We start from the raw sequence: 14,896 nt of genomic DNA on the forward strand, positions 1-14,896 counted from the left end.
TTTGGTTTCTGTGTAAATGGTGACCACTTGGATTAGATCCTGGCCTAGTTGCTGTCACCCAAGTAACTGCCATAAATATGGATCAGCACTGTCACTGAGGACAGGAGGGATGAACAAAATCACAAGTGGAAATAGGCTGATAACAAAGAAGGAAATAGAGATGGGATACTTGAATGATTGCAAAGTTTTATGCTTGTATGATCAATAATGTGAAGCTTAAATGGTTTATATTTATTTAACTGTGGTGAGGTTACAAACTTAATTGATTGATATGCATCTGTCTTTTTTACAGCTTTTTAGTAATACGTATTCCCTGTCACCACATTTGCAAGTTGTCAAATGCAAATTTCTGCATCTATTTTGAAAAAAGCTTAGTTAAAATCACGAGCTGTTCTTTTCAGAGCTCTTTACATGCAGGGAATACTAGAGGCACAACGTCCCAGCCCTCTTAGTTGTCTTGACACAAACAAAGTTAGGGGCGCTCATCCCCAGATAGATTAGTGATTAATTTTTCAATTAACATTTGTTAGAATGTTATCCTTTGAGCCTATACTTTAAGGCTTATCTACCCTTTAGTAATGGGATGATACAGTGTAGTTTAATGAGTATAATGTTTCTTTCCTGATAAAACTGTGTGCCCTCTGACTTGGTGTAGGCAGCGCCATTGGCAATTCACAATGCCTCCCTCAGGGTTGTTGCCTTTAATCCCATAATTTTTCTCTTCCTGTCCTTGAAGGTAGCCAACTTGTGCTGGAAGGATTCAGAGCTCTGAAGTACCTCTTCTGAGTAGCCACTGTTCAAGCGTGAGCCTGGATTGTTGTTGGTGGAAGGTTATTTGATTGAATTTGCCAAGGGTGATTCTATCAGTCATTGACATCCACATGCACCATCCTGCAAGATTTCCTCCAGGAAGTTAGATTTCCTTTTGCATGTTGGAACAGTTTTTCCCTTCATGTCCAGAGCCCATCCATATCCGATAAGATCCTTCCAGCATCTTTCTCGCGCTCCTATAAAGGATACGGGATATCATTGTTGTCTGACAAATGAACTTTTTCTCCTTTGTAGCATGGTTCATGGAAGATTTTATATTTGTGATCGTGCCAGTGATTTTTAATGAAAATGGGAATTGTTGCCTCAGCAGCCCAACTTCCTAACTATACACGAAGTGGAAACTCTCCTCCGATGTACTTTAAGCGCAGTAACATCTCTTGTATCGGAACTCGAAGATGACTGAATTATTTTCTTTGTGTTTCAGGTAAAGGGGTATTCTGTGAAAAGTTATTGAGTTTAGACAAACAAATGGCTGAGTCGTGCTTCGATGAAGCTGCAAGATGTGGACAACCTCTGGTCTGTGGGCTCTATAAGTGAGTAAAGTCTGCCAGCTAAGATTAATGCTGGAATCCCATATCCATAGGTTATTGCATTGGTAACTTATCAAAAGGTGGGTGCCAACTCTCTCTGGGGGATGTACTGCCCATGTGGTACAGAGCATCAACACCCTCAATTTGTTCCCAGTCCCTGTGTTGCTCCCTGATCTCAGTTGGCCAAAATGGAAGAGTAAAGGAGAATCAGCCAGGATCCTGGCTCTGTCCACAGATAGAAAGTGTACATGTCTTTGTTTGTGTCTGTCGTACACCAGGTGGACAGATTTAATTATAACACCTCCTGGGATCAGATAGCTTCCTGGCATTCACTTGGCTTCCACTTGCTGAACGTTCAGACGAGACACTGGAAGTGACCGGTAGCCATGCAACTGTACTGCATGCAAAGGCTTCAAGGAAAGAGAGGAGAAAACGGCTTTAAAAAATCAGGTAGCAGTGGGACACCTAGTACTGTATTATATCTACTTTTTTGAAATGTGCTAAGACATGTGACCTTGTTGATGTTCCCAACATTTTCTCCATTATGACCTCTTGAATCCAGTTTTGGAATACTAGCAAAACCCTGGGAAGCCTGAATGGATTTGTTCATTGCAAAAACCAAGTTTGAACAATAATTCATTATTCTGCCAGAATAAACTTCCTTTGCTACCAGTGTGTTATTGACGTTCATGTTTTGAAAAAAAGCAGGTAAACTCTGCTCTTTGGCATTAATGTCTTTTTTCTGTCTCCGTGCAGACGTTTTGATCCAGCCGTGCAATTCTTGCACAAGAAGGTTCACAATAAGGCTCTTGGGAGGATTCATCGAATAGTCAGTGTCAGTAGGACCTACCCTTCTCTCTCGCTCAGCTATATCAAAAAAACAGGTACTGGTTTGGAAAAGCAAATTGCATGTGGAAGAGTTCTGTGTCTTTTCAATTCTCAGAAAAGTTGACTTGGCGAAATGAGTTCGGGTGCAAAAAGAAAACTGCTGAAAATATGAAATAAAACAGAAAATGCTAGAAATGTACAATAGGTCTCAACATTTAAAAAGGGATAACACTTGTGATGGAAACCTGGATTGAGATGAAGGGTGTCTCCCCAAATCATTACCTATATTTATCCTTCGTAACATTCTATGAGACTATGATCACACTGTTCTTCATAACAGCGATTAGCACTGTTTCCTCACAGTGCCAGAAACCTGGGTTCAATTCCAACCTCAGGTGAATTGTGGAGTTTGCACGTTCTCCCCCTGTCTGCATGGGTTTACTCCGGATGCACTGTTTTCCTCCCACAGTCCAAAGATGTGCAGGTTAAGTGGATTGGCATGCTAAATTGCCCGTAGTTGGGGTTATGGGGATAGGGTGGGGGATTGGGCCTAGGTGGGGTGCTCTTTCAGAGGGTTGGTGCTTATTAGATGGGCCAAATGGCCTCCTGCACTGTAGTAATTCTATGTTTCTATGATTGACATTTGGTGTATCTGGGACCCAGTGAAAATTGGCAAGGATTTGCATGTTCCTATTGTCTGTGTCTCAACACACTAGCAGTTGTATAGAATGGTTCATTAGTACAGTATCTCATTGAGCATGTGCTTGTACGAAGCTATTCATCTCAAACAATGTTAAATTATTGCATACAAGCTTCCATGTTCCTCAGTGAAATAAACCACAAAGTTTCTTGCATTTATATCACATAGTAAATTACCACTGAGATAGTTCGAGCTGAATGGTAGAGCAATGGGGAGTGAGGATTATCATCTATATATTATGTCGTATAATATGGGCATACCAACATATTTTATGCCTTCAAGAGGGAGCTGGAGCAGTTCTTGGTGCCAGCAGAAATGACATTGTATAGAAGCCAAATGGATAATCAGATAATGATCTCCTGTACTGCTTGCAATCACCTGAAGGGACAAAAAGTGTTTTAAAGTTATTCCCATCCCCTTTTTATTGATCCTGTGTGTTTTGTTTTGCCCCTCCTAGGTGATTGGTGTGTGCGCATGCGTGCGCGCATGCTATGGCTGTCATGAATGTGAGGGAAAGCTTCATCGACCAGCTTTTAAGAATTAATGCATGGGATGTGGGCAATGTTGGGTAGGCTAGCATTTCTTGCCCACCTAATTGTCATTGGAAAGTTGGTGATGAGCTGCCTTCTTGAACTGTCTATGTGGTGTAGGTACATCCACAATTCCATTAATGAGGGAGCTCCAGCAGTTTGCCTCAGTGACAGTGAAGGCATGGTAATCTATTTTCAGGCGTCCTCTCATTTTGAAATTGATTCAACAATTGATTGTGAGATAATGATGCTACTCGTCAAACTCTGAAGTCATAGCCTGCCTTCACAGGGGAATGTTGAGACCCCAGCAGAGTCCACTGACCAGGCAAGCTGCAGTAGTGCAGCTACAGTTGCAATCTAAACAGGATTCGCACCATTTAAAAATACACCTCTCTCCCAATTCTTATCTTTTCCTTTCTTGAGGCTGAGAAAAGACTGATCATCTGCTCAGAATTATGTGTCTTGTGATGTTTTAGCTCTTATTGTCACAAAACCTGCTCCAGACTGAAATCTTTTGTGCTTTGTAATATAATTGTGGCCCCCTAATCTATTGTTCCATTCTGACAAAGCCATCTGAATTGTTCTCTTTCCCACAGGTGGGATATTCTACGATGGTGTTGTACATGACTTAGATACTGTCTGCTGGCTACTTGGGGAAAACGCTCCAGATACCATATTCTCATTGGGTCATGCCTTCTGCCAAGGTAGAAACTAGTTGAACGTATACTAAGACTGTGCTTGTGGCAAATAACCTGTCTGGAAATAGCGAGGGGAAGAATCTTCAGAATAGTAGATTTAAATCAGTTTTGTCAAGTTCACAGTTCAATCTGATTCAGGAGCTTGAACCTAGCAAGCTGCCTTCTGATTGAAGCTTGAACATAGAGGGATGGAAATTTGAAGGGTAAAGTTTTTGACTTGCGACTGTGTATCAGATGGCCTCCGTGTCCCCTCAGTTTGGGAGAGGGTACTTCACTGGTATCTTTCATAACATTTTTGTCCATGGTCAACTCCCATGGGAAAAGGAGTTTCACAGAAACCTAGTGGCTGTACCACTGAACCATCAACCCACTGGTTGTGAGTTTAACTCGTACCATGACCAGTTCAATAAATTTGGCACTTTGTGAGCTGGGGCCCAAAATAAAGTTCATTATAAATACCCCACTGGTTCACTAATTGTCTTGGGTAGAGAGTCTGCTGCCTCCACCTGCATTCTGGGCCACAGATCACACCAGTCCCACATTATGTGCTCAACTCTTACGAAAAGGCAGTAAATACTGCTTTGATAGATATCAACATCCCAGGCACAAGTTAAATAAAAATGAAATACAGGAAGCAGGCTGTTCCATCACACATGAAACTGGAACAAGTTGGCTTCAAATCCTTTGTGGAAATGTCATTTGAGAGGGATATTCAAATATCATTTGGTAATAGAACCATTACAAGTAATTTGATTCCCAATGTAGAGAGCAATGTTGTTTATCGACTGACCCAGTTCTCTTTCATGCACTGCTTCTCACTGTTAAAACCAGTAAAAAAGAGAACTTTTCATTTAGTGCCTTTTGTCACCTGAAAGTTCCAAAATTCTTTTCAATTGTAATAAATGAAAACCTCTTCTTTTTGTGTTCAGCAAGAACACACAAACAGCCATGTGGTAATGATCAGTTTTGGTGACATTTGTCTCGGGCTAATAATTGGCCGGGGGACCTGGCTCTTTGAATTGGTGCCACGGAATCTTCCATCTGAGAGGGCAGATAGAGCTTTCAGTTTAATATTTCACCCAAAAGACAGTACTGCTGGCAGTGCAGCACTCCCTCAGTACTGCACTGGGAGCATCAATCTGGATGTTGTTCTCGTACCTGGAGTGGAACCTGAATCCACAGTCTTCTGACTTGGCGGCAAGAGCATTACCCACTGCGCCACAGCCAACACGGCAAAGATTTATATTGCCGACGATTTTACTTCTTACTAAAGAGGGGAATACTATCAAGTGTCCCCACTGGGATGCAAATATGTGGACATCAGGAGACGATCTTCATGTTAGAGTATCCTTGTACAGGAAAAATTCTGTATATGAGAAAACATCTGGTGCTTGCAGTTTTTTGGATCTTAGTTGACCCCAGTGAGAGTCAGCACCTTTAGAAGGGCCGTGGGATATATTGTGGGGTGAAAGGAGGGTGAAATTACATTTACTGCACAGTACTTTGGCGCTGAGTTCTTGTGAAGGGCTTAATGCATGGTCTCTCTGAATGTCCTGAACACCATAGTGTATTAAAATATTATTATCTCCCATCTTTATCTTTTGCAGTTTAAATTTTGCTAAACCTGTAGTGATTATGCCAGTTTTTAAACTTCAGTGAGCATATCATTGTGTGTGCAGCACCCGATTGAAGCATTGGAAAGGGTGCAAAGGAGATTTACCAGGATGCTGCCTAGTTTGCAGGATAGGTCTTATGAGGAAAGGTTGAGGGAGCTAGGGCTTTTCTCTTTGGAGCGGAGGATGATGGGAGGCGACTTAATAGAGGTTTATAAGATGATGAGAGGGATGGATAGCGTGGACGTTCAGAGACTATTTCCTCGGGTGGATGTAGCTTTTACAAGGGGTCATAACTATAAGGTTCAGGGTGGGAGATATAGGAGGGATGTCCGAGGTAGGTTCTTTATTCAGAGTGTGGTTAGGGTGTGGAATGGACTGCCTGCTATGATAGTGGAGTCGGACACTTTAGGAACTTTCAAGCAGTTATTGTATAGGCACGTGGAGCACACCACAATGACAGGGAGTGGGATAGCTTGATCTTGGTTTCAGACAATGCTCGGCACAACATCGAGGGCCGAAGGGCTTGTTCTGTGTTGTACTGTTCTATGATCGAGTGGTGTTTGCCACAACATCTATAACTGACAAACAAAAAGATATTAAAATAACCAGCGCGAAAAATATATCCTTTAAAAAGACCTGTGAATCATTGCCAGGAAACAAATCATAGAGGTTAAAATGATTCAAAAAGGAAAAGAGACAACTGTCTTTGGGGTAAATGCAGTGTTGTGAAGTGTGCAGAGGTTAACTCCAACCCATTCTCAACTCTTGACAGAAATTGCAGCCCTGAAGGATGCTGACACCATCTCGGTCAGCATGAAATTTGCCAGTGGTGCTATAGTCACACTCGATGTCAGCCAGCATTGTACACGCAGTAGTGACCAGAGGTTGGAGGTAAGTCACCAGCTCATTAATATATAAGTAAATATTTGTCTTGCCTATCCCCTCAAAACTTTCTTCTTGGTCTTTGGCTGTTCTCTTTATCCTTTACTTTAATCTCTTTTTTGTCTACAAGCTGTTTCAACACTTTCACTTCTGAGAGTACTGATTCTATCCAGGGTACAATTTCCATAATGCCCCGGTGGACATTTGTTTGCGAAGGAATATCATAACAGTCAATTCTTTATTTGTCCTGCACACATCTAGCGCAAGTGTCGGAGTTGTTTGCTGGGTAACCATTAAATGTAGGAACAATTACAAATTTTTCACTCGTGCTGCTTCAGGCTGTTTAGGTGAGCGGGGTACTGTTGGTGAAGTATACACCTAGGTGCAACATCTTTAAATGGCATACACATCCACATTTTTGTTTTTAAATCCTTCAAGGTTCACGGATCGGAAGGAACTCTGAGGATGGACAACCGGAATGCACTGGGAATAACTGAGCAGGGCACACCAAGACCTGTGTGTTCCCACTTGCATCATGACCGATACAAAGATGCTTATAGGGATTTACTGAAACACTTCCTCAAGACTCTGAAAGGTAGCGAAGGGGCAGAAATATTATAATGTGGTGGTTCTATATTTCTGATTTGGGCTGCAAAATAAATTACTTCTGAATATGTTTGTTCACTGGTTGCAAGGGTGGCCTTCCAGAAAATTTGGGGCCTCAGTAGATTAGTCTGTCATTTGCAGAAGCTGGGTTAAGCATCAGCTTGGTTTCAATGTGCAGCATTCTCATCTCAAGTCAGAAGACTTGTGGGTTTGAGCTGCGTCCTGTAAATTAATTAAAAAAATAAAACCCCACTGCAAAGTTCATGCACGGATACTGAAGAGGGAGTGCTGAATTAAAAAAAAAAATTATTTTCATGGGATGTGCCCATATCTAATCAAATTCAAAGGGAAATTAAGAGTCAACCACTTTGCAGTGGATCTTGTGTCACATGTCGGTCAGAACAGGTAAGGATGGCAGATTTCCTTCTGTCAGGGCATTGATGCAATCGACGATAGTTTCATGCTCACCATTACTTTTTTTTTTGGAATAATTTTTTTTCAGGTTTTCAACAACAAATTTTATCACAACAGAGAAAAACAGTAACCCCTCCCCTCCAATACAAAAACAATAAATTAACAAGAAAAATAAATAAGCGTAAAAACCGTGCGAACAAACCCCCATAACGAACCCGTAGCCCCCCCCTGGCTACCTTCCCCCAATTCCCGTCCATTTTCCCCTGATTCTTGGCCACCCGACTATTCTTCCTCTTGTTCGTTGGCCACAAACAGGTCCCGGAACAATTGCATGAATGGCTCCCACGTTCTGTGGAAGCCGTCGTCTGACCCTCGGATGGCGAATTTGATTTTCTCCATTTGGAGAGATTCCGAGAGGTCGGACAGCCAGTCTGCAGCTCTGGGCGGTGCTGCTGACCGCCAGCCAAACAGGATTCTACGGCGGGCGATCAGGGAGGCAAAGGCAAGGGCGTCCGCCCTCCTCCCCAGGAATAGATCTGGCTGGTCTGAAACCCCGAAGACCGCCACTATCGGGCATGACTCCACCCTCACCCCCACCACTTTGGACATAGCCTCGAAGAAGGCTGTCCAGTACTCCACAAGTCTGGGGCAAGACCAGAACATGTGGGCGTGGTTGGCCGGGCCTCTTTGGCACCGTTCACATCTGTCCTCCACCTCCGGGAAGAACCTACTCATACGGTTTCTTGTTAAGTGGGCTCTATGTATCACTTTTAGTTGCGTCAGGCTGAGCCTTGCGCATGTGGAGGTGGAGTTGACCCTATGCAGTGCTTCGCTCCAGAGTCCCCACCCTATCTCAATCCCCAGGTCATCCTCCCATTTCTTTCTTGTTGCGTCCAGTACGGTGTCGTCCCTTTCTACCAGTCGGTCATACATGTCGCTACAGTTCCCTTTCTCTAGGATACTTGCGTCCAGTAGGCCTTCCAGTAGTGTCTGTCGTGGCAGTTGTGGGTGCGTCCTTGTCTCCTTTCGTAAGAAGTTTTTGAGCTGCAGATACCGTAGCTCGTTCCCCCTGGCTAGCCAAAATTTCTCTGTCAGTTCGTCCAGTATTGCGATCCTGTCGTCCGTGTATAGGTCCCTGACTGTCAGTGTCCCCACGTCCTGCCTCCACCTTTTGACGCTGGCGTCAGTCAGTGCTGGTGTGAACCTATGGTTGTTGCAGATGGGAGCCTTGTCCGACATTTTGGTCAGGCCAAATTGCTGCTGCAGTTGGTTCCAGGATTGGATGGTGGCTGTCACCACTGGGCTGCTGGAGTGTTTTTTGGGTGGCGAGGGCCCGGAGGAAGGTCCCCATGCAGGAGGCCTCCTCCGCACGAACCCACTCGGCTTCTGGCTCCTGGATCCATCCCCTTACTCGCTCGGCTGTTGCCGCCCAGTGGTAGAATTGTAGGTTCGGGAGGGCTAGCTCCCCCCTGGATTTTGTTTTTTGTAGAACCTTCTTTGGGATCCTAGCATTTTTACCCCCCCCATACGAACGCCATGATGAGTTTGTCCAGCGCTTTGAAAAAGGCCTTGGGGATGTAGATCGGAATGGATCTAAACAGGAAGAGGAACCTGGGCAGTACGTTCATTTTGATCGTCTGGACTCTCCCCACGAGGGAGAGTGGGAGTGTGTTCCATCTTTGCAGGATGGTCACCATTACTAAGATTAGCTTTAAATTCCAGGTTTTATTAATTGAACTTAAATTCTACCAACTGCTCTGGCAAAATTTGAACCATCCCAGGACATTAGCTTAGACCTCAGGATTTCTAGCCCAGTGATATTACCACAATTTCACCCTCGTTCCCCCGAGGACATGCTGCCTTTTGTATGGGACTTCAATGTTCAGATAAACATAAAAATACCATGGTGTATTGTCATAAAAGAGCAAGGATTCTTCCAGCGTCTTGAAATGAAATGAAATGAAAATTGCTTATTGTCACAAGTAGGCTTCAATGAAGTTACTGTGAAAAGCCCCTAGTCGCCACATGCTCGGATTGAAAAGACTAATTCACAAAGAGTTAAAATGAGGCTGGAAGATTTGTCTAGCTTATGCGAGGAAGAATCTCTGGGGTGAGATCGAGAACTATTAACTGGAAGTTTGAATTTCTTACTGCTGAACATTGTACTAGGTGGTAAAGGCTGTTGATTCTTAGCAAAAGTCTGCTTTAAAGGAGCAGCTAAAATTGGGAAACCAAAGAGTGAGAAATCCTGAGTTTAAATAGTTACAATCTCTGTAGAGACCGTTGACTTTTAAAAAGAAATTCAAACTTCCAGTTAATAGTTGAAAGTGTGGCAACAAGATTTCACATTTTAAGACTTTTACAGTGACAGAAGACTAAAAGCACTATTTTCTTTTAGCACTACCAAAAACACACTTCACAGATATACTTTATTTAAGTCGGCATTTAATTCACTTGGAATCAGTCCAAGGTAAACTCTTTAGGGTTTACTTCTGTTATTTTGCCTTCTCAATCTGTGAAATATTAATTGCAGAATTTTATTTCATGGTTTCCCATCTCAACCCAGATTCTTCTCGCACAAGCTAGACAAATCTTCCAGCCTCATTTTAATTCTTTGTGAATTTGGTCTTTTCAATCCGAGCATGGATTGCCACCCACATTCCTACGTGATGAACAATAGTGTCTTGTTGCTACAGCTGCTCTTCCTCTCCTGTGTCCTGGCAAACTAATCCTGTCTGAGCTTTCAGGGATATAGAATTTACAATGCAGAAAGAGGCCATTCGGCCCATTGAGTCTGCACCGGCTCTTGGAAAGAGCACCCCACTTACCTCCCATCTATCCCCGTAACCCCACCTAACCATTTTGGACATTATGGGCAATTTAGCATAGCCAATCCACCTAACATGCACATCTTTGAACTGTGGGAGGAAACGTACACAGACACAGGTTGAACATGCAAATTCCACAGTCATCCAAGGTCGGATAAATCCGGGTCCCTGGTGCCATGAGGCAGCAGTGCTAACCACTGTGCCTCATTCAGGAGAGAAAGCAGAAAGGAGCTATGCCGATGGCACTATGCAGTACCGGGAACTCGGTTTAATAACTGTTGGCTTGTTGGTTATTGTAGAAGCATTTCTATTTGAGTAATCGTTTGCTCTTCTGTCAGGGAAGGAAGAGCCATTTATCACGAAGGAGAACTTCTTGTGGACGATTCAGGTTGCAGCAGCTGCGGAGCAGTCTTGGAGGAACGGTTCAGCAGTGGATCTGCGGAATGAAGCCCTTGACGGCACTGTTATTAAAACTGAAGTACCCTGAAAAAAGAAACACGTGGCAGGAAATTGAGGCCCGTCTTTAGTCGCTATCCATGCCAGTAACTTGCCAGGGGAGCAGAGAAGAAATAGCGAACCGAGAACTATTCTGTAAACTGTTTGTCACTCTTATGGACGGATGCTTATAAAGGAAGAATTTTATTCTAAGTAGTGGGTTAGTATGGTCGCCAATAGACCAACTGGTTTGGGGAGGGAGGGGGTTGCAAGAGTCCAGGGAGGGGGGTGAAGTGGGGGAGTGAGTTAACCCACCGTACACAACTAATTCTGTAATGTCCCACCAAGAACTTGCTGCTGTACCAACACTCAGCAATTGGCAATGTCTGGCATTATGGATGTTGCACAGGAAGAAGTTGTACTTTCCAACATATGGAAACATTTGTAAGTATCAACTGTTGGATCAGTAGAAACACATTGTCTCCTCACTGTCTTCCCGCCCCTCGAATTAAACTCCTCTTGCTTTTCAGCAACAGCCTTTGTCTACCAATAAGTGTATTGAAACTTAGAACAGCACAGATGGAACTCCAGTGCTTTTGTGTAGGTGAAGCACCTCCCAAAAGTACATCAGGAACGCGGTGATCGCATTTTGAGGTCGAGGTTAAACATCTATTCTTCAGATGACCTTGGGATGTGATGAGAATGTTTTCTGCCCATGAATCGGACTCGTATTTCCACACCATTTCCTGGTTTGATGGAAGTGGATTAACACAAGTACTGTATATGTATAGCTGATGTAACTCCGTATGCGCATGTTTTTTTTTGCTTTACTTTAGATGCAATATTGGAATTTTTACAATCCCGCAACTTAACTGATTTAACAGAATTAGGTCTAATGTATACTATAGGTTAAAAGGGTAATTTATTTAGAAATATGTGTTTTTATATTTGTAATTACTGGGCAGTTTAGGATTGCTTCTAAACATTGCTACACATGCTGGACTTGTTTTTACTTGTGCAGAAACAACGGTTAGGGGTTGGACAATTGGAAAGAAAGTAACCTCTGTTTTAACCGAAAGGCATAGAGATGAATGGGTAATTTTTATTTTAAAAATGTAAATTTTGCAATAGATATAGTGAATGTTCTTCTTTTCTGTATGAAATGCATTTTGTGAATACAATGAATGTTAATTTTGCCCCATTTACACTAACTATTAATTGGGCAGGAGAAGGGAGGGAGAGATCCCTCCTGTTGTCTGACCAGAGTCAGTGCAGCGACAAACTGGGATCTATTTGTCCAATTGAAAAATACTGGGCCCATGCCAGTAATTAACCTTTAAAAGTCCAGGTAAAGAGGAATCAAAAGCAGCAGAAGGCCGCTGTATGTCTCAACTGAACACCGTGCATTTGCAGAATTAACTTGTTTTTTTTCCAATGTACTGAATATGATAAATGTATATGGAACAATAGAATCAACAAAACGTTTATGACATGTTTAAGGTGAAATCTGGAGCTGATGGTAAGGGTTTGTTTTTGCAAAGAGACTCTGGAAGAACAACTCCGTAACACTGCTCTGCATAAGAGTAATATTGCCTCATGCAGTTAGATGTCTAAAGTTGATATAAGAGCTTGCTGACACTCCAGTTTAGGGGCTGTTTAGCATAGGGCTAAATCGCTGGCTTTGAAAGCAGGCCAGCAGCACGGTTCGATTCCCGTAACAGCCTCCCCGAATAGGCGCCGGAATGTGGCGACTAGGGGCTTTTCACAGTAACTTCATTTGAAGCCTACTTGTGACAATAAGCGATTTTCATTTCATTTCATTTTCAGTTAGCTTACTATGGGATTTCATCTTCTTGGCCTGAATTTAAGCTGTGAGAAAGGTGACAGATCGTTCACACCTCTGACCCAGTTGCCATCTTTGGACAGGTTCTTGTGGTGTCCATTTGTTTTTAAGATATGCAGGAAGGCCAGCTTTACAAAATGGTATTGAGAGAATTACCGACTGACATTGAGCTGGCAAAAGCTTCCTGATGTGCATACAGCTCACGTTAAGTGGATTTCAATGTTTGGAGCAGGACTGCTGCCCTGGTTTATTTTTTACAACTCCTGTGATCAAAGGAATAGGAGGTGGGCAATCTGGCGTTTCACTGGGAAACCACAGTGTGGATTCCAATTCCCTTGTAAAGAAAAGCAACAACATTGAAAGTGGCAAAAGAAGATTTGGTAAATACAAATTAGCTGATGTTAGGTTTAGATCTGGAGCTATTGAGATGAAGGGAAGATTAACTCTACTCCAAGCTTTGAGCTGGCCAGTGTAGGGTATGCAACAGCTCCTGAGGACTGCAGTCACAGAGCTCAGTTCTCTCCCTGTATTGTGTGGGAAGTTACACTGATTTTGGAAGCTACAGAGCTAGCTTTAAGAATACATGCAATTTGCAACAAAAAAAGTGCAGCCAAAAATTGTAATTCCCATAAATAGTAAATTCTATTTATACTTTAAAAGTATCTTTTATATGTGCGAGCCTAGTGGTCTCCTAAGCACACCTTACGTTGGTTGTAGCAACTGATTATTGTCCTGGGTCTCGGTATCGGTTCCATAACTTGAGTTGTGCAGATTTCCTGAAATGTGGCATAAACCTGCTGATCCTTTACGGATTAAATCGGGCATCTAAAATGTTGTTTTTGAATATCTACATCTATATCTAACCACAGAATCAGAGAGCACAGGACAGAAAGATGTCAGTCAGCTCACTGAGTCTGTGTTGCCTCTTGAAGAACAATCCCATTAGTTCCACGCCATGCCTCTTTCCCCATATCTTCTCCTTCAACTATTTACCAAATTCCCTTTTGAAATCTGCAATTGAACCTATCGGTGCATTCCACATCCTAACCACCCCTCATGTCGTTGCTGGGTGTTTTATGCAAATCACTTTAAATCTGTGCGCTCTGGTTAATAACCATTCATCTATTGGAAACATTTTCTCTTTATTTGTTCCATTTAAACCTTCCATGATTTTAAACAATTCTAACAAATCTCCTTTTAGCTATTTGGCTGTTTGACTTTTTATTCTGTGGCTCAGTCTGGCTGGTCTGGTCCGAATCAGATCAAACTCTTAATCCTGCTCTGTTCCTGATGCCTAAGCCTAGTGATGTGTCTTCTACTTTTCACAGAATATTGTTTTAGCAAAAGACAATCATTTAATGCTCCTTTGGTTTATAGATTTCTGCACTTGTATACCTTTTGTTTTAAAGAAATGCCACTGTATAACTAAGATGCAGTTATTAGTGCTTGGATTGTAGATACGTTATTGGCAGTGACCGAGCATGCTGCAGGTTGCACAGACAAGGTAACAGTTGCTGATTGTTTGAAGAATTCCAGCCACTTTTCTGCCCATTACTCTCATCCTTAAGATGCTGATGCTTCTGGTGGAATGTGGCACAGGTATTGTCTGCCCTCTGATAACTTGCTCCAGTGGCTAACCTTCCTGTGTGATCCTAGTTAATAATTTAAGCTGTCTAACTATAGTGAGTCTCTCATGAATTCTCTCTCTTCCCCCCCCCCCCCCCCCCCCCCCCCCCCCCAGTTATATAACACCTCAGCTGCTTTACTCTCCCAGCTAAGATCCACTTACAAGTACTGTATTGTCTAGTGTACTCAAATATTGCAGGAAGTGAAGAGACCTTTACAAAGCTTTCCTGCAGTCAGGCTATAGAGGGTTTTGTGAGCAGCTCCAGGGGAGATGAAGCTTGGGATGCACTGGCTCAAATAGTCTAAGATGGTTTGGTGTAGTGCCCACCCAAGGCCATGTTGTTCATTCTTAAAATGCTAATGCTATTGTGCAGTAGGAAATCTAGCTATTACAATATTTATAATTCTCAGATGATAAGATATAATATGAATTTACAATCTCAGAGTTACATTTATGTGACTGATGAGCATGTCAATTGTGTCCCACAATTATTGATTTATTTTGGATACTGAGATCCTATAGCTAGTG

At 42.6% G+C, this 14,896-nt stretch overlaps 1 protein-coding gene across 1 annotated transcript in view; it reads left to right on the forward strand.

The window, feature by feature from the left end:
• LOC119979415 overlaps window positions 1-11,163 on the forward strand; it is a 34,200-nt gene extending 23,037 nt beyond the window's left edge. Inside the window, exons 4-9 of the mRNA XM_038821612.1 lie at window positions 1,256-1,364; window positions 2,118-2,245; window positions 4,016-4,123; window positions 6,506-6,624; window positions 7,054-7,210; window positions 10,802-11,163. Of these exons, the coding sequence (XP_038677540.1) occupies window positions 1,256-1,364; window positions 2,118-2,245; window positions 4,016-4,123; window positions 6,506-6,624; window positions 7,054-7,210; window positions 10,802-10,950 (770 nt within the window). The 3' untranslated portion in view covers window positions 10,951-11,163. The remainder of the gene's footprint in view (window positions 1-1,255; window positions 1,365-2,117; window positions 2,246-4,015; window positions 4,124-6,505; window positions 6,625-7,053; window positions 7,211-10,801) is intronic.
• Window positions 11,164-14,896: the final 3,733 nt, after the last annotated feature.

Source organism: Scyliorhinus canicula, chromosome 16 (genome assembly GCF_902713615.1).
Source record: "Scyliorhinus canicula chromosome 16, sScyCan1.1, whole genome shotgun sequence".
NCBI classification, from domain to species: Eukaryota; Metazoa; Chordata; class Chondrichthyes; order Carcharhiniformes; family Scyliorhinidae; genus Scyliorhinus; species Scyliorhinus canicula.